This window comes from Crocodylus siamensis, chromosome 10, assembly GCF_052110815.1.
Source record: "Crocodylus siamensis isolate JL-2025a chromosome 10, ASM5211081v1, whole genome shotgun sequence".
Classification (NCBI taxonomy): domain Eukaryota; kingdom Metazoa; phylum Chordata; order Crocodylia; family Crocodylidae; genus Crocodylus; species Crocodylus siamensis.
Window position 1 is genome coordinate 4,090,128 of NC_143404.1, and position 19,589 is coordinate 4,109,716.

The window sequence follows — 19,589 nt, forward strand, 5'->3', positions numbered from 1 at the left end:
TGGAGGTGATCAAGGCAAGAATCCCCTCTGGCCATTGCATCATTGACATGACAATAGGGCTCACTGTAGGCCATCCTCCACCTCTTCCCCTTTGAGAATAACCTTCCCTCCCCTGCACCTGACTCAGACCTTCCAAGTGCAAATGGGCAGGGAGAGATGTCTCACTGCTGCCTTCCTCCAGGAAGGAAGGTCAGACATCTCTTCCCTGCTACACATTTGGTCCCATCAGGGATGCTGCAAAAGAGCCCTGGCCTCTCGTACATCCCAGCTGCAACATGCCAACCGTGCTCCTTCTTCTAGGAAGCCCTTTATCCGCATGCTGCAATGCAAGCCCTGCCTGAGCACGCTGGCCAGGTGTTATGGACACATCAGCTCTTGAAAGGATTCATTCCCCGGAGGCTGGGATTCTCCAGACTCAGTGACTTGCTTAATACGAGCTGTATGTTGCCTGTTGATCTCAGTGCAGAAGCGCATTCAACACCTCACCGGAGGGAGCCTGGAGCCCCTTCCCCAAACATTTCTATTCAGGATCAGAGGGAAGAGTGCAGCTAGGGGCTGCCAGGAGGGTCACTGGCGGGGACCCTGGCAGGCCTTGAGGAAGGACTGTTCATGCAAATCCTCCCTGGTTTCCTCTGGCTTCACTTTCCACCCTGCCCCACTTGTCCTGGTTGATCCCAGGGAATTCAGCTAGTAATCGCAGGGATTTCCAGCCCGGACGCACTGTGTCTGGAGCTATTCACAGACCAGACCAGCAGAGCCACTGTCCTGCAGTGCCACCAACTCACAGATCCCTACTTTCCTGTCCCAGGCATTATGCAACTGCTGAGTCAAACCAGGTCAGTCCGGCAGCCTGGCCTGAATTGCCAGCACCGTGCTGGGAGCGCGAGGCAGTCATCCTGGCTGAGCAACTTTCAAACCATCGCTGAGCCAGTTCTTGGGATTTTTCTTTTGCCACCTTCCCTTTCTGCCTCTGCACCTGGAGCTCTCCAGGTACCCCACTCCCCAGCCTCCTCCAAAGTCAAAGCCTTTCTTATGGCAGGAATCCCCCTGCCTGCCTCTCAGGTGAGCTGCTGCTCTCTCCACCAAGCTCTAGCATAAAACCTGGCTCTTGGGGCACCTGGCAATGGGAGTCAGCAGCCCGGCACAGAGGCAGCCTCAGCCAGGTTCATCTAGAAGCCTTGGGAGCTTCCTCCTTCCAGGTCTCCCCTGGCCTCATTTCCTTCTGGACCCTTTTGAGTCACACCACGCTTTGCCCCAGGTACCCATGGGCCAAGCAAACACACGGGCAGCTCTTCTGACAATGCTCCCAGCCCCCAGAAACCCAGGCCGCAAGTCTGGGAACCAAAGTTAGCCCCTTCCACGTTTGTTATTTGCAAGCACATCTGTTCAGTGCATTTAACCCCCCACTCCACAGCAGAGGCTTTGAGCCAGGGGCATCACCCAGCACAGAGACACGAGGTGCTTTCAGCCCTGCTCCCCGTGGACCAATTCTCCCAGCTACAAACATAAGGGGAAGGGAGGCCTCATTCTGTTGCCCTTAGCACTCAGTGCTGGGAAATGCCATCTAAACCGAGACCCTCCACCTGCCCCAGTCTGCAGGAGCATGAACACTCCCTCATCCTCCAGCCCCACTCGCGCTGCTCCAGCAAACACCATCCTATGGGAGTCTCTTCCAATCCCCCTCCATGCCCCAGACACCCCCCCAAGGAAGACCCCAAAGATGAGGGATCAGCCTGCTTTGCCAGTGTTCAGCTCTGCAAGGGCCCAGCCAGCTTTTCCCTCCCCCTCCCAGCACAGATTAGCCAATTCTCCCTCCCCAGGATAAATCCTTGAGGGGAAAAACACCTTCCCATTAAGGAAGCTGCAAAAAGTCTTGGGGCTTGTTTTTTGGGTTGTTTTTTTTTCTTATGCTGATACTTAACTTTGTGAAGACACACTCAAAGCCCTGCTGAGAATATGCCTCTCTCTAAGAATAACAAAGGGGAAACAGAGTTGAAACAAATTACCAGCAAACAGAAGGGAAGGACCTACAGCAAGCAACAGCCAGGTGCAAAATTAGCCTCTTGAAGGCTGCAAAATTTAAAGGGCTGCCTCCAGAAAGGCATGAAGGATTGGGGTGGGGGGGTTGCAACTGGGATCCTGCTTCCTATTAAATCAAACCACAAGGTAAGAATCAGGGATAGGTAGGGGCTCATTTGACATGAGAAGGGAAGGGAACCAAATCTATCCTGGGGTGACCCCACTGCTGTCAGGAAGGATGGTCCAGACCTGGGTCAGAGACTCAGAGAAGCGGGGCTGGAAGGGACCTCCAAAAGTCATCCAGTCCAGCCCCCTGCCTGAGACAGGCTCAGCCCTATCCAAATACCTAACTCAGCTCCTACTTCTGAAGAAATCTCCCTTGTTATATACACAGAAAATTATGACACTGGATCATTCTTTGGAGCATTAAGATTAGCATCACATAATTTTTAGGGTCCCTAAGAGTTCCTCAACTAGTTACCCTAGCATCCTCTCTTCTCTCTAAAGAGTGATGGCATCTACATTGCTTTGCTTTACGCATCCTGTATCCTTTATCAACTCCTGCTCATCAGCCTGATTCCTGTGAGCTGCAAAGTAGCTTTTGGCTTCTCTGTTTTATCACCACCCAAGTTTCACTTGTTTCTCCTCTTCCCACCTTGGAAATGCCCTTGGTCTAGGAAACTTCCATCATCCCTGTTATTGTTCAATAATTAGCTCTTAATTGATACCACTCTAAGGCCCCCTCCCCACCATATGGCCTGTCCCTAGGTGCTGAAAGGAAGGAGCTCCCCAAGTGCAGCATAAGCTCAAGGAACAATTTCACTCTGTGTAGGTATCTGGCAATGTGGGAAGCAGACATGGTACTGAGGTCCTATATTGCCAGGGTGCATCCTCTCAGTCCTCTTCTGTCGTCTCCTTCCTACCCGGATGCTGCCCCGGTGTTGCTTATAGGGCTATTGTTAGAACTGAGACAAGTCCAGGCCACAAAGGTGGCGGCAATGGGGAGAGGAAAAGCAGCAGTTAAGCCTGTCCCCAGCACACATCACGCAGCAAGGGGGGAACAGCACCACAGCAGCATGCACACCCATACCCCAGGGTCAGGGCCTGTTGGCTTTGGAAATGTGAAGCCTTCTGGAGACATGAGCATGGGGAAAAAAATCACTGCAGGCAGTCACCATGATGTTCTTCTTTACCTTTTATGCTCGTGTGTGTGTTCATGCACGTATGCACACGTATCCACATGCACATCCCTGCAGAAGTCCGGCATGTCTCCCGCTTTCAAGAGAAGCTCTTTCAACTTTTTCTTCCACCACCAACCAGTCTTGCGGGTCATTGCTCTAGAACATCGACTTGTCCCTTTTGCTCAGCTCTAAACCAAGGTACCACTGGGTGGAAAAACACCCAGGACAGCATCCGGGTTTCTCCTAACCTTGGTTTCCTAACTTCGCAGTCTCTGTCCGTGGGTGCGGGTGGCACAGACGCTTTGTGTTCTTGACCTGGCTGGTGTAGGTTGTGAATAGGGCTCAGCTCTGGGACAACCATGAAAGTTGTTTTAGTTCTTGCACTGTGGTTTAATACAAGACTGCTAGAGCCAGTCACTGGAGGGTACTATTCTTCCTGGGCCATGGAACTGATATCTGATAGCTGCTGAGACAACCGATACACCTACTTAACTTGCTGTCTTTTTTTATCCCTCTCCTCTCATGTTTGCTTGTCATGTTCTGTGGCTGGGTAACAGCCTGTGCATTACAGGTTGCCACAGAGCCAAATTCTTTGACAGGGTCAAATGTGTTAACGGGTTACGCCAGTTTAATCATTCCAGTGCTGTCAAGGATTTGCTGTGACGTACGTCACGGCGAGCTGGCCTGATGGAAGTTAGGATTGAACCAGAATAAGAGCATTCACACACCAAGCTGCCCTGGTTCAATTAAAACAGTGCAACATCCCACCTTGGTTAAATTGGTGCAGGTTGCCCACATTGTGAGCCAGAGGGCGTGTCATTGCTGTAGAGAGGATCTAGACTTCATAGATTTTAGGGGCGGAAGGGACCTATCATCAAGTCCAACCCCATCTAAGTGACCAGCCCCGAGGTTAGCCAAACTGCAAAACTAGTCAGGCTACAGGGCTTCCCAGCTGCAGCCCTAGGCTGGGTGTGTTGCTAGCAATTGTAGCATAGCCAGCGGTTGCCAGCATGGATGCAAACTGGGCCACCCTGCAGTACTTGTGGGTGGATCTGGCAGCAGTTCTGGGTGCCCTGGGGACGCGGGCAGGCACTGGCAGACTCCCAGCACCAGAGTGGCTCAGCTGCCATGCGGGCAGGTTACCAGCTCTGGTGAAAGCACTGCTCAGGCTTCGGCTTCGAGCACCTGCACCTGGGTTGATAACACTGTGGGGCAGCAGCTTTTGCATAAGGATTGCAGCCAGGCTGCGTAAGAGCTGGAGCTGACTGTAATGACAGCCCTTCCTCAGGGCTCTAACTCCCTTTCCAACCCCAAGCCTTGGGGGGCCGGCTCGGGTGAGACTCCTGATTGACGCCAGCCAGCGCTTGCTCCTTGGCGCTTTCTTTTGATAGGAGCAAATGGTTATTGAAATAAAGCTATGCAATATTAAAGGGATGTCAAGGCTACACTGCTGATGCCTCCCTCCTTATGCACTCACCCAAAAAAAAAAAAAATACCCTCACCTGTGATGGAGAAATGGCTGCTTGAGCCACCTGGCTGCTCCCATCCTGCTAATGACAGAAAATCATGTTGTGAGCATTTAACATTGCTCCTAGCTAGCTCCACTCTCACAAGAGCAGGCAGCTCTGCACAGTACCTTGGGGGGCAGTGACATGGAAGTGCTGTAGCACAGATGGGGGACGGGGTGGAAATGACAGGGGTTTGCTTAATGCCTTAATGGAGGAGGGTTGGGGGGTAGGATTTACAGCCTGTGAATTTTCAAAAGGGAACCTTAGAGGAGGGCAGATGAGCATTAGCAATGTCTCTGCAACCCCAACTCACAGCACAGGCCAAAGCACAAGACAAGATCTGTCAGGTGAGAACAAGTAAATGCTGGCCATTCACATGCAAAGGACCAAGGGAGGGATGGACCTTGCTGTAGCGGTGAAGCAGGAACTATATATAACAAGCTCTCTCCATCCAAGAGGTTTCTTTTCTTTGCTGCATGGGGTGAGGTACCAAGAAAGGGGTTTCTTGAGCATCCCACCCCTGCCATTCCCCACCGCCCCCCAAAAAGTAGACTGTATGAAAGAACACCAATAAGTTTTCCTTTTCCTTCCACAAGCCCATTTCTCGTATGCACTAACACATTAGATCTCCTGTCTACCTCATCTCACCAACAAGGATCATCAGCTTCATGTTAGGGATGCTGCTTCTTCACCAGAATTTAGGTCAATTCCATTTCTTTTGCAAAATGCCCATAATTTTGCATTCTCTCCATTTGCACAAATGTGGGCAAAAAGCAATGTAATTGGCATTAGCAGTAAAGGGAGCAGCGGAGGCCTCTTCCAGCTCTGGAAAACCTCTGCACTCTCAAGTCCTCGGTGTCCTTAATCCTGTTGTAACTCCCACTGAGCCAAACACAGCCCTGCTGTAAGCGAGCAAGACTTCATGTTCAATCCAGGGACAAATCTGGCCCGTTGACATCAAAAGGGGATGTCTTCAGGGACACGCAACAGAATAAGAGTTTTGTAGCTTGGTCTCCGTCTTTGCATTGGTTTTCTTTCTTTTCTCCCTTGCTAGTTTAGTTGTCTAGGTCTGGATCAAAACTGTTTGCACTGTTCAAATGCTGGGACAACTTAGGAGGTTAGTAGGGCACAAGGTGAAGCTTAAAAAGGGCCACCAAGCTGACGAATCCCTAAATTAACCCAGGTAAGGAAAAAAACCCACATACATAGAGCAAATGGACCCTGCTGGAAGTTTTGCTGCCCCATCCACCAGTAGGTCCCAACATTGATCTAAGCCACTGAGTACATTGGGGCGGTTGGAAGATGCACATGCAGCTCTGCTGTCCATGCCGTCTTCTCCCATTGAGAGCCAGTTGGGTACACACAGCATCCAAATATCAATTCCCTGCTAGCTGAGCTTGGGAGGCAGGTTAATGTGGGGGTCTGTCAGCTTGGGAAAGGTCTTTGGTCATAGGAGTGACATTGTGCAGGGACGTGAATAGCAGAGATGGAGTAGGGGTGCCTTGATGGGATGAAAAACACGCAGTGCATGGACTTGATCTTCAGGCTCAGGACTGCTGCCCACAGCGATCCCCGAGTCCTGCTGTACAACGAACATTGCGTTTCCTGCTCCTTGCTCAGAAAGGCACGAGGGGCAGGCCAACGCTGGGAATTCAGATTAAGTTATAGGCACTGGCACAAGGCACAAAGCCAACAGCCAACTGACTTCATCCACCTGTGAGGTGCGTAAATTATCCCAAAATGCCAGGCTGGGACCAGCTCCTTCCTGCTGTGAAACAGAAGCCATGTGTAGCAGACAAGGAAAAACCTTGCCCTGTCAGGGCCTGCTTAAGAAAGAACTGATAGCTCCAACCAACAGCAGCCAGAGCTCACACCTATTTTATGAACTCACTGAGCCGCTTCGAACAAGAACTGAACTCACTTCGCATTTGTATGGAGCTGAAGTTGGAAGGCACTTGCTACAAGCCGCTCACACCTCGGCTTGAGACACTGAAAGACGAAGGCATCGTGACAAGCGGAAGCAACCCGCCAAGGACTTCTCCTACAATGGTGTAAGGTGCAGGAGTCCCATGCGTTTCACTGTACATCATCCCGCAGCATGGTTTCATGCCATTCTGGAAAGTCCTTGAACACCATAAAAGATGTACAGACACATGGGACAGCTGTTTGTAACCGCCCAACCAACAGCTGCACATCAGCACGTCATGGGGGATGGGGATCGCATGGGATATGCTGTGTACTTGTGTTATATCGCAATGTGACACCTGCCATTTCTAGAGTATTAACACATGAAGAGAGAGAAGCAGTGCAAATACACATATATAATTGGCCAAAAAAAAAAAAGCAAGCCGAGCTCTCTTCCCTTCCAAGGAACATACATACCACCCACAATTTAACTTTTTTTTTTTTTTTTTTTTAAGATGAATAAATGCATCTTCAGAAGCAAAACAAGCCCTTATAATTGCTTAATACGTTCTTTCTGTTAAGAATAAAACTATACATACATGACATTACTTTGGAGGGGAAAACATATACTTAGTAGAAACTATTTTTAATCCGCAACTGCAGAGTTCAGACGCCAATACAGGGAATGGCTCAGTGCATAAGCACTGGGTTTTTGTCCATGTCCTTGAAATATGATGGTGCAGAGTATCCCAGAAGCACGAACCATAGGATAAATTTGACCCTCAGGTCAGGCCCCATAGACTATGCCTACAAAAAAGTGCTTCCCAGTACATTTTTTAAATGACTGAGAGGTGATACTTTTCTTTTATTTTCTGTATCTCTTTCTCTCTCCATTCTGTAAGATGCCTGTACAAAGGGAAACACCTTTTTAGCATATTTGGCCTATGAATGACCATTAATTCCCATTACATATCAAAGTCTAAACCCTGTTAATAGCTACTGCACAATTTGGTTTTCTTCCTCCATCTTAATCTTTCCACTTTAAAGACTGGGACTTCACTGGTTTTCCCAGCTGCCTGTAACCATTACCCTACACCATTTGCAACCTATTTAATGCACTTTTGGAAGAACACTGTACAAAATGAAAGGGGAAAAGAAGTCAGCAGGATCTGCAATGAAACCAAGTAGTTTGCATTCATTCTGCCATGAGAATAAAGCACTGAAAGCAAGCAATAGCCTCGAAGGCAACAAGTCAACTGGATTTTTCAAACCCTTCCTGTTCTAATAAGCCTTTAAAGAAAAAGATTTTTGTTATTGTTCCATTTTAGTGCTTTTGACCTGTAACTGCAAGTAGCAGCCTAACAATTAGGAACAGAAAGTGTTCAGATTCACCCAGTTATGTCTGGGTTGTCTGCTGCATTGCAATGGAGGTTCTGAGATAAAGGTCCACCTCTTGCAAGGAGTTTACAGGGGAGATATTTTCTCTTCCCCAAATTCGGATAAGCAGGAAGAGATAATTGGGCAGCCCTCAATTGCTCCCCAACTACCTCCATACCTAAAAGGGAAGCTTGAGTTTGGTCTTAATTATCCTGCTGCAATAGAACTTAATGGCACACGCTCAATGAGCTCTTACCTGAGCTGAAACCATTTGCATCTGTAGCATTATCACTGGCTCTGTGGCAATCAAATATGTTCAAAAGGAGGGAGTCAGGTGGGACCTATGAGTGGGATCAGGGAGATTTGATTTCATATTACTATCCTCAAGAATACAGCCAGGACTGGAGAAATACAGAAAATACACATCTTAGAGAGAGATAAGCACTATGTTTTCCAAGATAAAAAACAACTCATTTAGACATGAAAAAAAAAAATGTGCTACTTTCCTCCCTTGCCCACCTTAAAAAAGTGACTTCCTGTCTTTTGTAGTTGAATTTATTTGTATATATGTGTACAATTGGTATGGCCTTAATGCTCCATTTAAGGACGTGTTTTGCTATATTTGGGCACAGAGTGTAGAGCAACTGCTTCGTTAAGATTAATATTTTTACTTCATAAAGAACAAAACCTGTAACTTCTATGAGTACAGTTTGCATGGACATACAGACACACAGAAGCAATGGCAGATTATTTTTTTGGCTTGTAAAAAAATCAAAATTTTAAAAACAAAAAAGTTCTATTTCAGCAGTTTGAAGATGGAATGTAAAATTTCTGTTGTTAAGTGTATATAAAAATATATTTATTGAACCATACATTCATGCTGATTCCAGTTTAAAAAAAATGAAAACAGAACAAAAACAAAAAAAAATAAACGTTTTCTGAAATTTTCTCTCTGTGGATTTTTAGCACCGGACATGCGATATTCTGAAGCCCGGGCTCTTGGGGTAGCGGGGGAGGATGTACTAGCGCTTTTAGCATCACATGGGAATCAAGTAGTAGGGTCGTTCTTACCAGTCATCTGGAAAAATAGATCCTTGCACACGGACTCCTGAGCTCCCGTCTACCTGCAATTCCTACAAGGATGGGAAGCCTTGTTAAATGCAACAGTTTTGAGGTGTAGCTAGAATGAAGCTATCCACAACTCTAAACCCGGCTTTGGCCTTTGCAGAGACATAGCAAGGTCTGGGAACAAGGTTAAGTCTCCTTTTCATTACAAAGAGCACCCCCCCACCCCCACCCCCAGGCTTTAGGACATGATCTGGTATCCCAATTGAGCACCCAGCATAAAAAAGTAGCCTTTTACCCCATTCAAGACAGGTGAGTGTGCTATAAACACTGCATGTGACAACAGCATCAGTCCACCACACACTTAGTCCAGTAAAAGATATCACTCGCAAAAATCCTTCCTGCGTAATAGCTTTGGTGTTTCAAAGAGTGTCAGGGGATCTAGACAGACTGTTAATCTGCTTTTTTCTCTACTTTACAATAATCTAGAGCCCTTAAGAAACAGCATTTTAGAAATGCCTGATTAGGAATGCTGTTATTTTCTGTAATGTACCCTAGGCCTTGATGCAAATTGAACTGCTATGGCTTGTTCTAGAGCCGTGTGTGGATGGGCAATGCTTTCCTCTACTTAGTGACATTATCTAAAGCCCTGGTGTGTGATATTCCACACACACTGCATGTCATTTCACTGGGGACAAGGCCAATTCTGCACAACATCTAGAAAAGGATGCTGGACAGCAATAAAAAGCTACCCAGAATGGAAGATGGAGACAAGCCAGGAGACAATATTTCCCCTTGAACACCTGACAAGGCACCCAAGTACCAGAGTTCAATTAGGCAAGAGGCATGTGGTACCTGCACTGCTACGCCAATTCAGAAAAGTAACTGAAAGGTGGAGGGGTCCCCATCTTGATATTTAAATACATTTCCAAAACCTGCCACAGCTCTATACAACGAAAGCTGTTTTCAGTAGTGCGGTAAATTTTTTAATCTATTAGCTTCAAGGAATGGCATGGTTTACAGTGAAGAAATCGTTCAGATTAGAGTGCTGTATAAAAGGATTACCTATTAAATCCAATCTGATGATGCCAGGCTTAGCCAGGGAACACACATGCACGTTACCCAGAAGGCCATGGGAAACCCGTTTTTCCGGTCACCAGCAAGGCTGAGACTGGTGCTTCTAGAAAGAGAGGCAAATCACACACGTACACTGCTTTAGCAAGGAGCATTTAGGAAGACTGCTAGAATGATTCTTTGTTTTGTCCACAAGAAGAATATAGCTACTACAACATGAAAAGATGGCATTTTATAAGTTGCTGGCCATCTCGGAGTAGTGGGATACACTCTTCATGAAGTGGGAGCCTGCTACAAGAGATGAGGGTCTCCGAGCCCATCCTCCCTAGTTTAAAAGCTGCAGTTGTGTCCTTTCCCACCCCCCCGCTTTAAATACTGGAAGCAGAGAGCACAATAAGAAACACCTGGCAGTTTGTACCTATTCTCTGAAGGCCCCCACTGCAGGGAGCAGGCATGCAGGAACTTTCAGAGCCAAGACAATGCTAGCCAGACACAGATTGCCATTTTATAGCGCCAGCAGCATCTCTTCAGAACAATCTTCCTATTCATCTGGAGTCACTGCTCCTCCGAGGGCCCACAGTTGGCAAGAGCATCAGGGCCAGTGTTTCATACACTGAAACCCAAATCAAGTTCCACCTGCAGGACCAAAACAGGCAGCGTTGCAGAAATGGACAAATCTAACTGGGGAACTCCAGCAAAGCTTGTGCCCTTGAAGCAAGAGGCTGCTTATTAGGAACGTCCTAACAGTTAAGAGACTAAGATATTCTTTACTCTGATGATTCCCTAGAGTGGCATCACATGGCCAGGACTGAGCTTAAGGTAGACTATAAATTCCAGGCTGGTTTAAACAGAAACTCACTAACACAACAGTAGTTATAAAAAAATCAAGGGCAAGACATTTGACCAAGAAAAGTAGTTAGAGCTAACCAGAGTCACCGTATCTTATCTTCTCCAGCAGCGTTTCTCAACTCAGGGATCATGACTTAAAAGTGGGTCGCAAGAATATACGAAAGGGTCACAAACAAGCTTTGAAAATGGATTCCTTTAAAGGAGAAAAATGTGGGAAACTGTGGGTTTTCCCTTGCAGGTTGACAGTTCCAGCCTGCAAGGGACTGCTTGGGGACCCCCCTCCCATGCTCCACACACTCGGGAGGCCTGGGGGCTGTAGGTCAGCAGGAGCTGTTGTCTACTTAAATTATTTACTAGGTTGGGACCGGCCATGGATGTTTACAAATGGGTCCTCGTACAACAAAGGCTGAGAACTACTCCTCTACAGGATTTACCTTTGCATCCCCCACCCCCATCTATATTTAAAAAAAAGCTGCAACTCTACCCATTAATGCCAGTGAATGGCACGTGGCAGTAGGAAGCCAGGGGAGCTTAGGCAGGTGAGAATCCACAAAAGTAAGGCTTGGCCTGTACTGCTGCCTCCACCCTGGTTTGGTCCCCGCTTGCGTGTCTCTAGGGGTACGTGCCATTGCTCTTTGACTGAAATGCTCCAGGACTCCTTCCCAGTATGATCAACTGTTGCCTGTCTTTCAAGAAGCGTGGTGAGAAGGGCAGAGAATTGGCAGCAAAGATGATCATGCCTGCACCGTCACTGAAAAAACAGATTTTAGGTTCTGACTTAAGCAACCTGGGGCTTCAAGCAGCACCCAGTGGCATTTTTCCTGGGCTACTGAAGGATGCTTGGACTAAAGCCTGCACACAAGCCAAGGTTAATTATGCAGTGGGGACATGCCGGTCAATTTTAGCAGAGCCATGGCAATATGCCTTCATCGCGATGCATTCATTGCACTGGGAGATTGATAGCATATTGTTAAATACATATGGACTGAATACCGATACATAATTAAGACAGCAGATAAAAAGATCTTCAGTATAACAAGCCAGTTCTTGCCTGCGTTAAGACCGTTTCATGGAAACCCTGTGCCCTAAGAGAAAGACTATGCTGTGCTCGTTACCTCCAACCTTGATAAAATGAAATCAGTTGAAATAAAAGCTCCCCTCTGTATTTTTATTGAGGCCTGGAATCATTTCTGTCCAAGACGAAGACTTTAGACAAGCAAGCAGGCCTGCTGACTTAAAACAACATGTGCTTGTCTCCCTCAGAAGATTGATGTCTTTTCTAGTCTGAAGTGGCTCCTGGATGTTTGATCAAAAATTGGTTAACAAAGGAACTTTTGCAACTTTCAAAACTAAAACCTCTAAAGATTGAGAGTACACATCTACCATTCAGTCCTTCAGGTCTCATGATGCTCCAGCACACTAATCACCGAGGAAGAGCATGCGTATTTTGTGGTGACCAATTACAAGCAGAAAGCCAAATGTGCAAGATTCCAGCTAGCACGCTGAAAACAAAGTCAATGTTACAGTCTTCTTTCAACAAGTCTCTTCCTGAAGAGACTTCCGGCAAGAAGTGCATCAATAAATAGCCTATTTAGAGGCTTCATCAAAAATAAAATAAGAGCATGAAGACAGAATATTGATCTCTATTAATCAAGAATTAGTCTCTTTCATTTTGTTCCAGATGCTATCAGAGCAATTTGTTTTTAACAAGCACGGATTTTTGCGAGACATTAAATGAAAATATCTTATTCAATGGAGACAATAAAAGCACATGGTCATTTTCACTTTTCAGCTCTTGCATTGTAACGTTGTTTGATCTCATTTTAAGCAGCTGTGATAAGAACATCAACTCATTACAGCTCATTAGTTTTGCAGGTCTTCCTTCAATCTTCCCCAGCATTAGGCCGAGCCAAAAACTGACCAAATCCTGCCATAGGAAAAGTTCTTTAGTACGTGTTTACAGATTTGGCCTGTATGAAGGCAGGTGTTACTACAGAGGTTCTTCACAATGCTTTTACAATCCAAAATGCAGCTTCTATTACTGATGTCTTGGACTTCTTAAAAGAGAAACTCCCCTGGATTTCAGTGTGAAGATATGAGCTCACCATTATGAAGGTATAGGCAAGACGGACAATGAAAGGAATTGTCAAGGATAAACAGCTGTGAAAAAAGATTTGTCCTTATGCGCTTTGCACTGATAGCCAGTTTGCTTTCCTGCTCTGAAGGTGGTGAAAACTTTTGGAACAGGAAGAGGAAATGCTGTATATTTCTAGTATTTTTCTTGAACATAAAAGGCACACTGCAACTCCCATCATTACATTGAGTTTGCTCACACAACCAAGCTTTCTATTTAGGACCAGGTCACAAATAAAACAAAACAAAACTGCAGCATTCAGCTCTACTGAAGTTACAGTAAAACCTCCAAGTTTGTCTTGGTGCAGACAGGAGAGAGCCATACCATTTCTACTCAACCCTCAAGTTCCTTTTCTAGTACAGTTACAGCGATCACTCCCAGGCACAGGCAGCTTTATCGGAGTTTTGGATATATCAGATGACAAGACAGATGTGCTGCATCTGGATGGGTCCTGCATTGGAAAAGCCAGACCAGACAGACAAATTCTGGAGGAAATTATTGATGTGGTCTTATGTGATACCAGAAACGAGTGTTTGCTCTAAGGTATGAGCACACCATTCTTTCAGAGGTTTTGCACAACTTCAATTGAATACCAGACCAACTGACACTAATAAAAATCAGGCTGCAATCTTACCAAGCTAATGTTAAAAAGAAGATGTACATGTATGGAGTCTTGGAAGTTCACATTCTCCTTCATATCCCTTCAGTGGAGTCTACCGAGTCTGCAGTACTAAGACAATGTACCAGCATTTGATGCGTGTCTAACATCACTTAGCTGCTGCCTCTGTCCTGAACAAGCAAGCCTTGCTTCCCATATATATATTTTAACAACAGAATTTTTTACAAAACCATCTACGTGGAAAGCATCCATTTTTCAGTCGAAAAGGTAAGCACATGCAGCTAAATCAGCCTTAACACACACACCTTCCAAATTACCCACTTCAAATTCTGCCCTTCTACATGCTGCCATAGTAAAGCTTGGTTCAGATTTTCAAAGCATTGTCTAGCCATTGTCCTAGGCAGTTCCAGTGACAGAAGGCAGCGATAGGCAACTCACCCTTTTGGAAAAATCCCCACATACTCTCCACTTGATAAAGCAAATCTAGACTTTTTTATTTTATTTTTTTTTTTTTTTAACAATTTGCCAAGACTGGAATGAGAGATAAATAGAAGGCACAACAATTTTGCTTTTTTTTTTATACAAATACAAACTAAACATGAAAAAAAAACTCCCTATTTCAATAAAAAATTTCACAAGTTCAGGAAAAGTGTTTTAAGAGTCAAGTTCTAGACATTTAAAACCTATCCCACAATCCAAAATTTGTAAGTGGTAGAACAGTAGTTAGAATTCCTTTTCGTGATCATGTATCAAAAGAAAAAGAAAAAAAAGACTCTATGGATGCCCTTTATTCCACTTTTACAGCGCCACAGAGAAGGGTGAATGTCAATTTTTCAAGTGGCAACATCTCCAGACCAGAGGATGTTCACATGACCCTCAGGGAATAAACAATAGTTTTCCTGCCCTTGAAATGCTTGCCAAGTGCTAGGTTTTCCTACAGGCTCTCCAACACATGCAGATGAAAGATTATTCCAACTGACTGAAATGCATTCAATTTCAGTATACAGGGAAAAAACAATCCATTAGGAAAGACCACTGGTACAAGAAATCCAGTCCATCAGTTTGCAATGAGCAAGGAAACTCAGTTCTTTTTTTAAAATCCACTTTTCCTAATATTGTTCCACAAAGCTGGAATCTGGGACAAGGACTAGAAAAAAAAAAAAAAATCACAAAAAACCATAACACAAACAAAAGAGGGCCAAAATAGTATCAAACGTAGCAGTCTATAACAGGCTAGGGCCACATTCCAAGATACCCAAGGCTGAAATTCACAAATCTGCAGGAACAAAGGTTTGTGCCATTGTGTCATCATCCACGATGTATTCACTGGCGTTGCCCGATGCCCCTTCCAGCTCCAAATCCTGGTTTCTGAGACATCCCTCCACGTGGAGGCCCTCGAATCCCACCTCCCAGCCCCCCACGAGTGCCTCCAGGTCCACGGGGTCTGTTATCTCTGCGATCACCCTCCCTGGCAGCTCGTGTTTTCTTTTCTTCCACATTCAGGCGTACCTCTCCCCTGAACATGATAGGCTGTAAGAGAATGCAGAGATTTACCAGTGTTACTGACCCAGCAGGAACTCTCAGAATACAGCCTTTCATTAAGCAGTACCAGCTACAAGAGAGAAAAAAGGAAGGGGGGGGCAGGGAGAAAGGGGACCCTGACAAATATTACAGTCAAGATGTGACTAACCTGGTAGTTGAGCCATAAATAGTAACCCTGCCACATGGCCAAGGAATTAGTGACATGCCAGAGCGGGAAACCAGCCACAAAAATATTACACTAAAGATGCATAGAGTTTTTCTGGTTCATTTCCATTGTTCCTTAAATTGAAGAGACGCAGGGTGAGCTGAGCTAGCTTAGGAGGAACTGACAATTAGCTAATTGTGCATCCCAGCCCTGGGACTGCGTGGGAGTCTGACCAGAGTTCCATACCACACTTCGCAAACACTAGAGAAGTTTTCCCTTTTAATAAAAGCAGCATTTTGAATCACTGTGATGAGTGGTTACTGAATCTGAAAGTCATGCTGCTACTGAAGTGGAGAAGAAGTCATAGATCATAGGAAAGTAAGACTGGAAGGGACTTCATGAGGTCATCTTATCTAGCCCTGCTCCTCAAAGGCAAGATCATCCCCAACTAAATCATCCCAGTAGTGTCTGTCCAACCTGCACTTGAATATTTCTATGTCTTCTCTAGATAGACTAATCCACTGCTTGAACACCTTCCTAATCAGACTATTCTTCCTGTTCTCCAACCTAAAATTTCCTCTGCTGTACCTTGAGGCGACTGCTTTTAGCCCTGTCCCCTACGGCCTTTAGCTGTCAGTATACATCCCCATTTAGTAATAAAAGGCAGGCTGATTTGCTGTTCGAGTGTAAAATTTCACAATCCTAGAAATATCAACAGAAGCATGAATGATTCTGAATCACTAGTTATGCCATAATATAAATAGAAAGACTGAAAGAGTCTTCACAGTGGCAAGAAGTTATCTTTTCTACCAAAGGGAAAGCCTAGCTGTCAGTGTCCACTGACCTTACCCTGGAAACAGCAAGCATCTAAAAAGGGTACTAAGCCCCTTCCTGGCAAAGGGGCAAGTGTATAGGAATATCATTGCAGCTTTGCCGAACTCTATTAATACCCCATTACCTTTCATTATCAGCCCCTTGCTAGCAGGTGCTTGTAGCTTATCAATCAGTTTAAAGGACTAATATAGAGTATTCACAATACAACTGAGTTATTTCTGCAGGACCAGATCTTTAAAAATTTAAGACAGCGCACTAGTGTCCAGTGTATTGTAAATTGTTTTGTTTCCTGCCACCCCACAGAAAACTATCCATTAGAAGCAGAACAGAGATAGAGTTGTCCCTCCTTGTAGGTATAAACATTTAAAATATTTAGTCCTGGGTCATATTAATTACATTCCCCATATTGTTAAAGATAGTTAATTTGGGCTCAATAATGGTTTGCTTGTCTGGAAAACTTGAGTGCACAACTGAAACAATGTAGACAGCAGATATGACCAACCACTCAGCTTGGTCACTGGCTACAGCGTTTATATCAACAGCAGCCAGGGACTGGCTAAAAAGATAGCAATGCTCTGCCTGTTTAGCACATACATTCTTTCCTAAACAAACATGGCACAGTTTATGACTGCACTAAGGGTCTGGGTAGAGGACTACTTTGCTCTTAGATTAGGAACTCCACAGCTCCTCTCTGCCCTCAACACAACCTTCCCACATGCAACGTGTTTTTTTAATCCTTTTGGGCTTCCTGGGTTAAATCTTAACCTACAATGACCGGGTTCAGTGGCGATGGACAGAGGGTGCACATGCACCCCCGACAGCCAGAATTCCCAGGCGGGGGGCAGGCAAGAGCGCTGGTGCCCCCCTAAGAGCACTGGGCAGGGAGTGGGGGTGCCAGAAGTGATCCCCACAATCCCCCTGCAGCCAACTGCGCTCTCTGAAAGTGCCAGCAGCGCTCCATTGCTACTTGTGGGTCAGGGTAATGGGGCCCCACCCCAGTCGTCAGTGGGATCAGCCGCAGGGGGACCCTCCACGGTCACTGACTGGCTGCCGAGGGGGCAAGTGCCCCCCCCTCCAAACTCAGGAGGCACCAGCTGCCCATGACCAGGTTAATTTCTCTTACTGCCACATATTACTCCACATTCACCCTGTAGTTAGCAGCCTTACCTCCATTTTTGTAGGTTTTGGCACTAAATTCTGCCAACTTCTTCACCAAATGGCACAGAGGGGTAACACCCCTTTGCATGTCCACGAAGGGCAATTAAGAGGCTGACTAGCTAGCAGAATGTGCCGTCTTGTTACCGAGATCAATATTGCCCACTATTAATAAAAAGGTATTCAACTGTTCTATTTCCTCCTTCGCCACCACCATTAGACCAAGGCTTATTTACCCTGTTGCTAAGAATCTTCTGAACTGGTTCAGGGTCATCAAACACCACAAACCCAAAGTTTGGGAGCTTTCCGCCGCTGTTGATACGGAGTTCTACAACATTGCCATAACCTGCAAGAGAGGAGCCGAGTTCTTTGGTCACACATTAGAATGCTCTGCAGGAACAGGCATGTGCTTTGGGATGAAATGCCCCAACCCTCCGTAACGAGCCAAGCAACACAAGGCAGCAACTTACTTTGGAAGAAATCCTTCAATTCAGATTTATCCACATCATGAGGAAGGTTCCCAACAAAAAGCTGGTGACTGTCTGGGTACCTCACAATCCGTCTAGTCTCCATATCACCTTGTTCACCTTCACGAACTAAAGAAAAAAAATGCCATTCACTTACTTAAACCAAGCAGTATCCGTGATCATAAAATGCCGAACCGTTCTGGTAAAACAGAGTAACTGGTTTGCAACAGGATTAGCCAAGGGTGCTGAAATTTCACAATACCCACACATTTACAAGAAGGGAGTTACATGTGTGATAAGTAAACTTCAGAACAGCTGAAGTTCATGTTTAGTTTGTGAATTTACACAAACTATCAGAAACCTGATTCAGCAAATTCAGCTGAAAACATACTCAAGCACCCTCCCACAGCTTGCCCAGAATCAACTACTACAAATGAAAAAGAAAAAGCATAGTATTTCAAAATGAGAGTTGAGTTCATTTCCAAAGCCTAAGATCTGGCCAAAATCAGCTCAAATATGCAGAGCAGCAGGACTTTAATGAGCAATATTCCAAGAACTGAACAAACAGCAGCATTCATCCTCTTCTATATCAATTCTTCTTGGGTCCACCACAACATTAGAAGGCAAGGTACAAACGCAAATATATTCTTCTTACTTGGTCTGGGTCCTCTCTGTGGTGGGATGCTTGTTCGCTGCTCCCTCACCCTCTGATCCCTCTGAGGCCTCTGTGGTGGAGTTTGCGATTCAGGTTTGGACTCAGGGCGAGGCTGCAGAAATTCAAGCAGAAAGTAAGTGATGGCTCGCAAACAAGACCAGTAACAGAAGTAAGGTGAACTTTCTGGAGTTCAAAATAGAGTTGCACAGAAGTCATCATCTTTAATTTGCAGATGACAATATGATCAAGCTTTTCATCAGTGGCTCTAACAAAGACTTGAGCCCAATTTATACTTATAAGTACAAAACACAGCTTGCTCTTTTGCTGGTTAGTGTTAGAATTCAAATTATCCCTCATTCAAAAGAGTTTATTCTGGGTTAACCATAGTTGTTATGCTTAATCTTCCTGTTAACTCCTAGACAAGGCCAGACTAACCCTTCCACCATGGCCCAGCTCACTAGAACTTAGGAGATTCTACAGAACCTGGTCCTCATTCAATCTTTGCTTAATATAGATCAGACACATGGTTTGCTTGTGGAAGGTTTTCCTCTCAGCCAGAAGAGTTAAGAATGAGATTATTGTTAAACTGAGATTAATGTTTACAAGATGACACTAATACATTCAGAAAGCCACACCACAAACAAGGAATTTGTTGTAGACGTTTTTTCTCAAGTGACTCCAATAGTATCACACAAAGCTTGTAATTAATGCAAGATTCCTACCTGTGAGGCTGGTACTTTTAAAACATGAGGTGGTATTCCTGACACTGCAACAGCTCCAGTGGGTGGGAGGTTCTTACTTGTTACAGATGCCCATGAAAATGTCTGGGGAGATAAGGGGGACGCAAAAAAAAAAAAACAGTGTTAATAAACCACTGTGTGGATCCATGTTCAAATCCTTTTCAGGGACACAAACAGCCCAAGTCAAGGGGTGGTAACAGGAGTTTTAAAGTAGTCATTGCAGGAAGAGGTCATCTCCAGCCCCTTAACACTGCAGAAGTGGAGAAAAAAAAAAAAAGCTGGGAAGCAGCAGTGCACCAGGGCCACTGTTGAAGACTTCA

At 45.4% G+C, this 19,589-nt stretch overlaps 1 protein-coding gene across 4 annotated transcripts in view; it reads right to left on the reverse strand.

Moving 5' to 3' along the window:
* Positions 1 to 14,200: 14,200 nt before the first annotated feature.
* The window catches only part of G3BP1 (G3BP stress granule assembly factor 1), a 29,678-nt gene continuing 24,289 nt past the window's right edge, over positions 14,201 to 19,589 (reverse strand). For 3 of the 4 annotated variants that reach the window (XM_090064839.1, XM_090064838.1, XM_090064841.1), the window contains 5 exons: positions 19,252 to 19,353; positions 18,530 to 18,641; positions 17,878 to 18,003; positions 17,644 to 17,774; positions 14,201 to 15,261 (listed from right to left, as the gene is read on the reverse strand). In XM_090064839.1, the coding sequence (XP_089920965.1) occupies positions 15,055 to 15,261; positions 17,644 to 17,774; positions 17,878 to 18,003; positions 18,530 to 18,641; positions 19,252 to 19,353 (678 nt within the window). In that variant the 3' untranslated portion in view covers positions 14,201 to 15,054. The remainder of the gene's footprint in view (positions 15,262 to 17,643; positions 17,775 to 17,877; positions 18,004 to 18,529; positions 18,642 to 19,251; positions 19,354 to 19,589) is intronic. The other variant, XM_090064840.1, reaches the window with a different exon arrangement.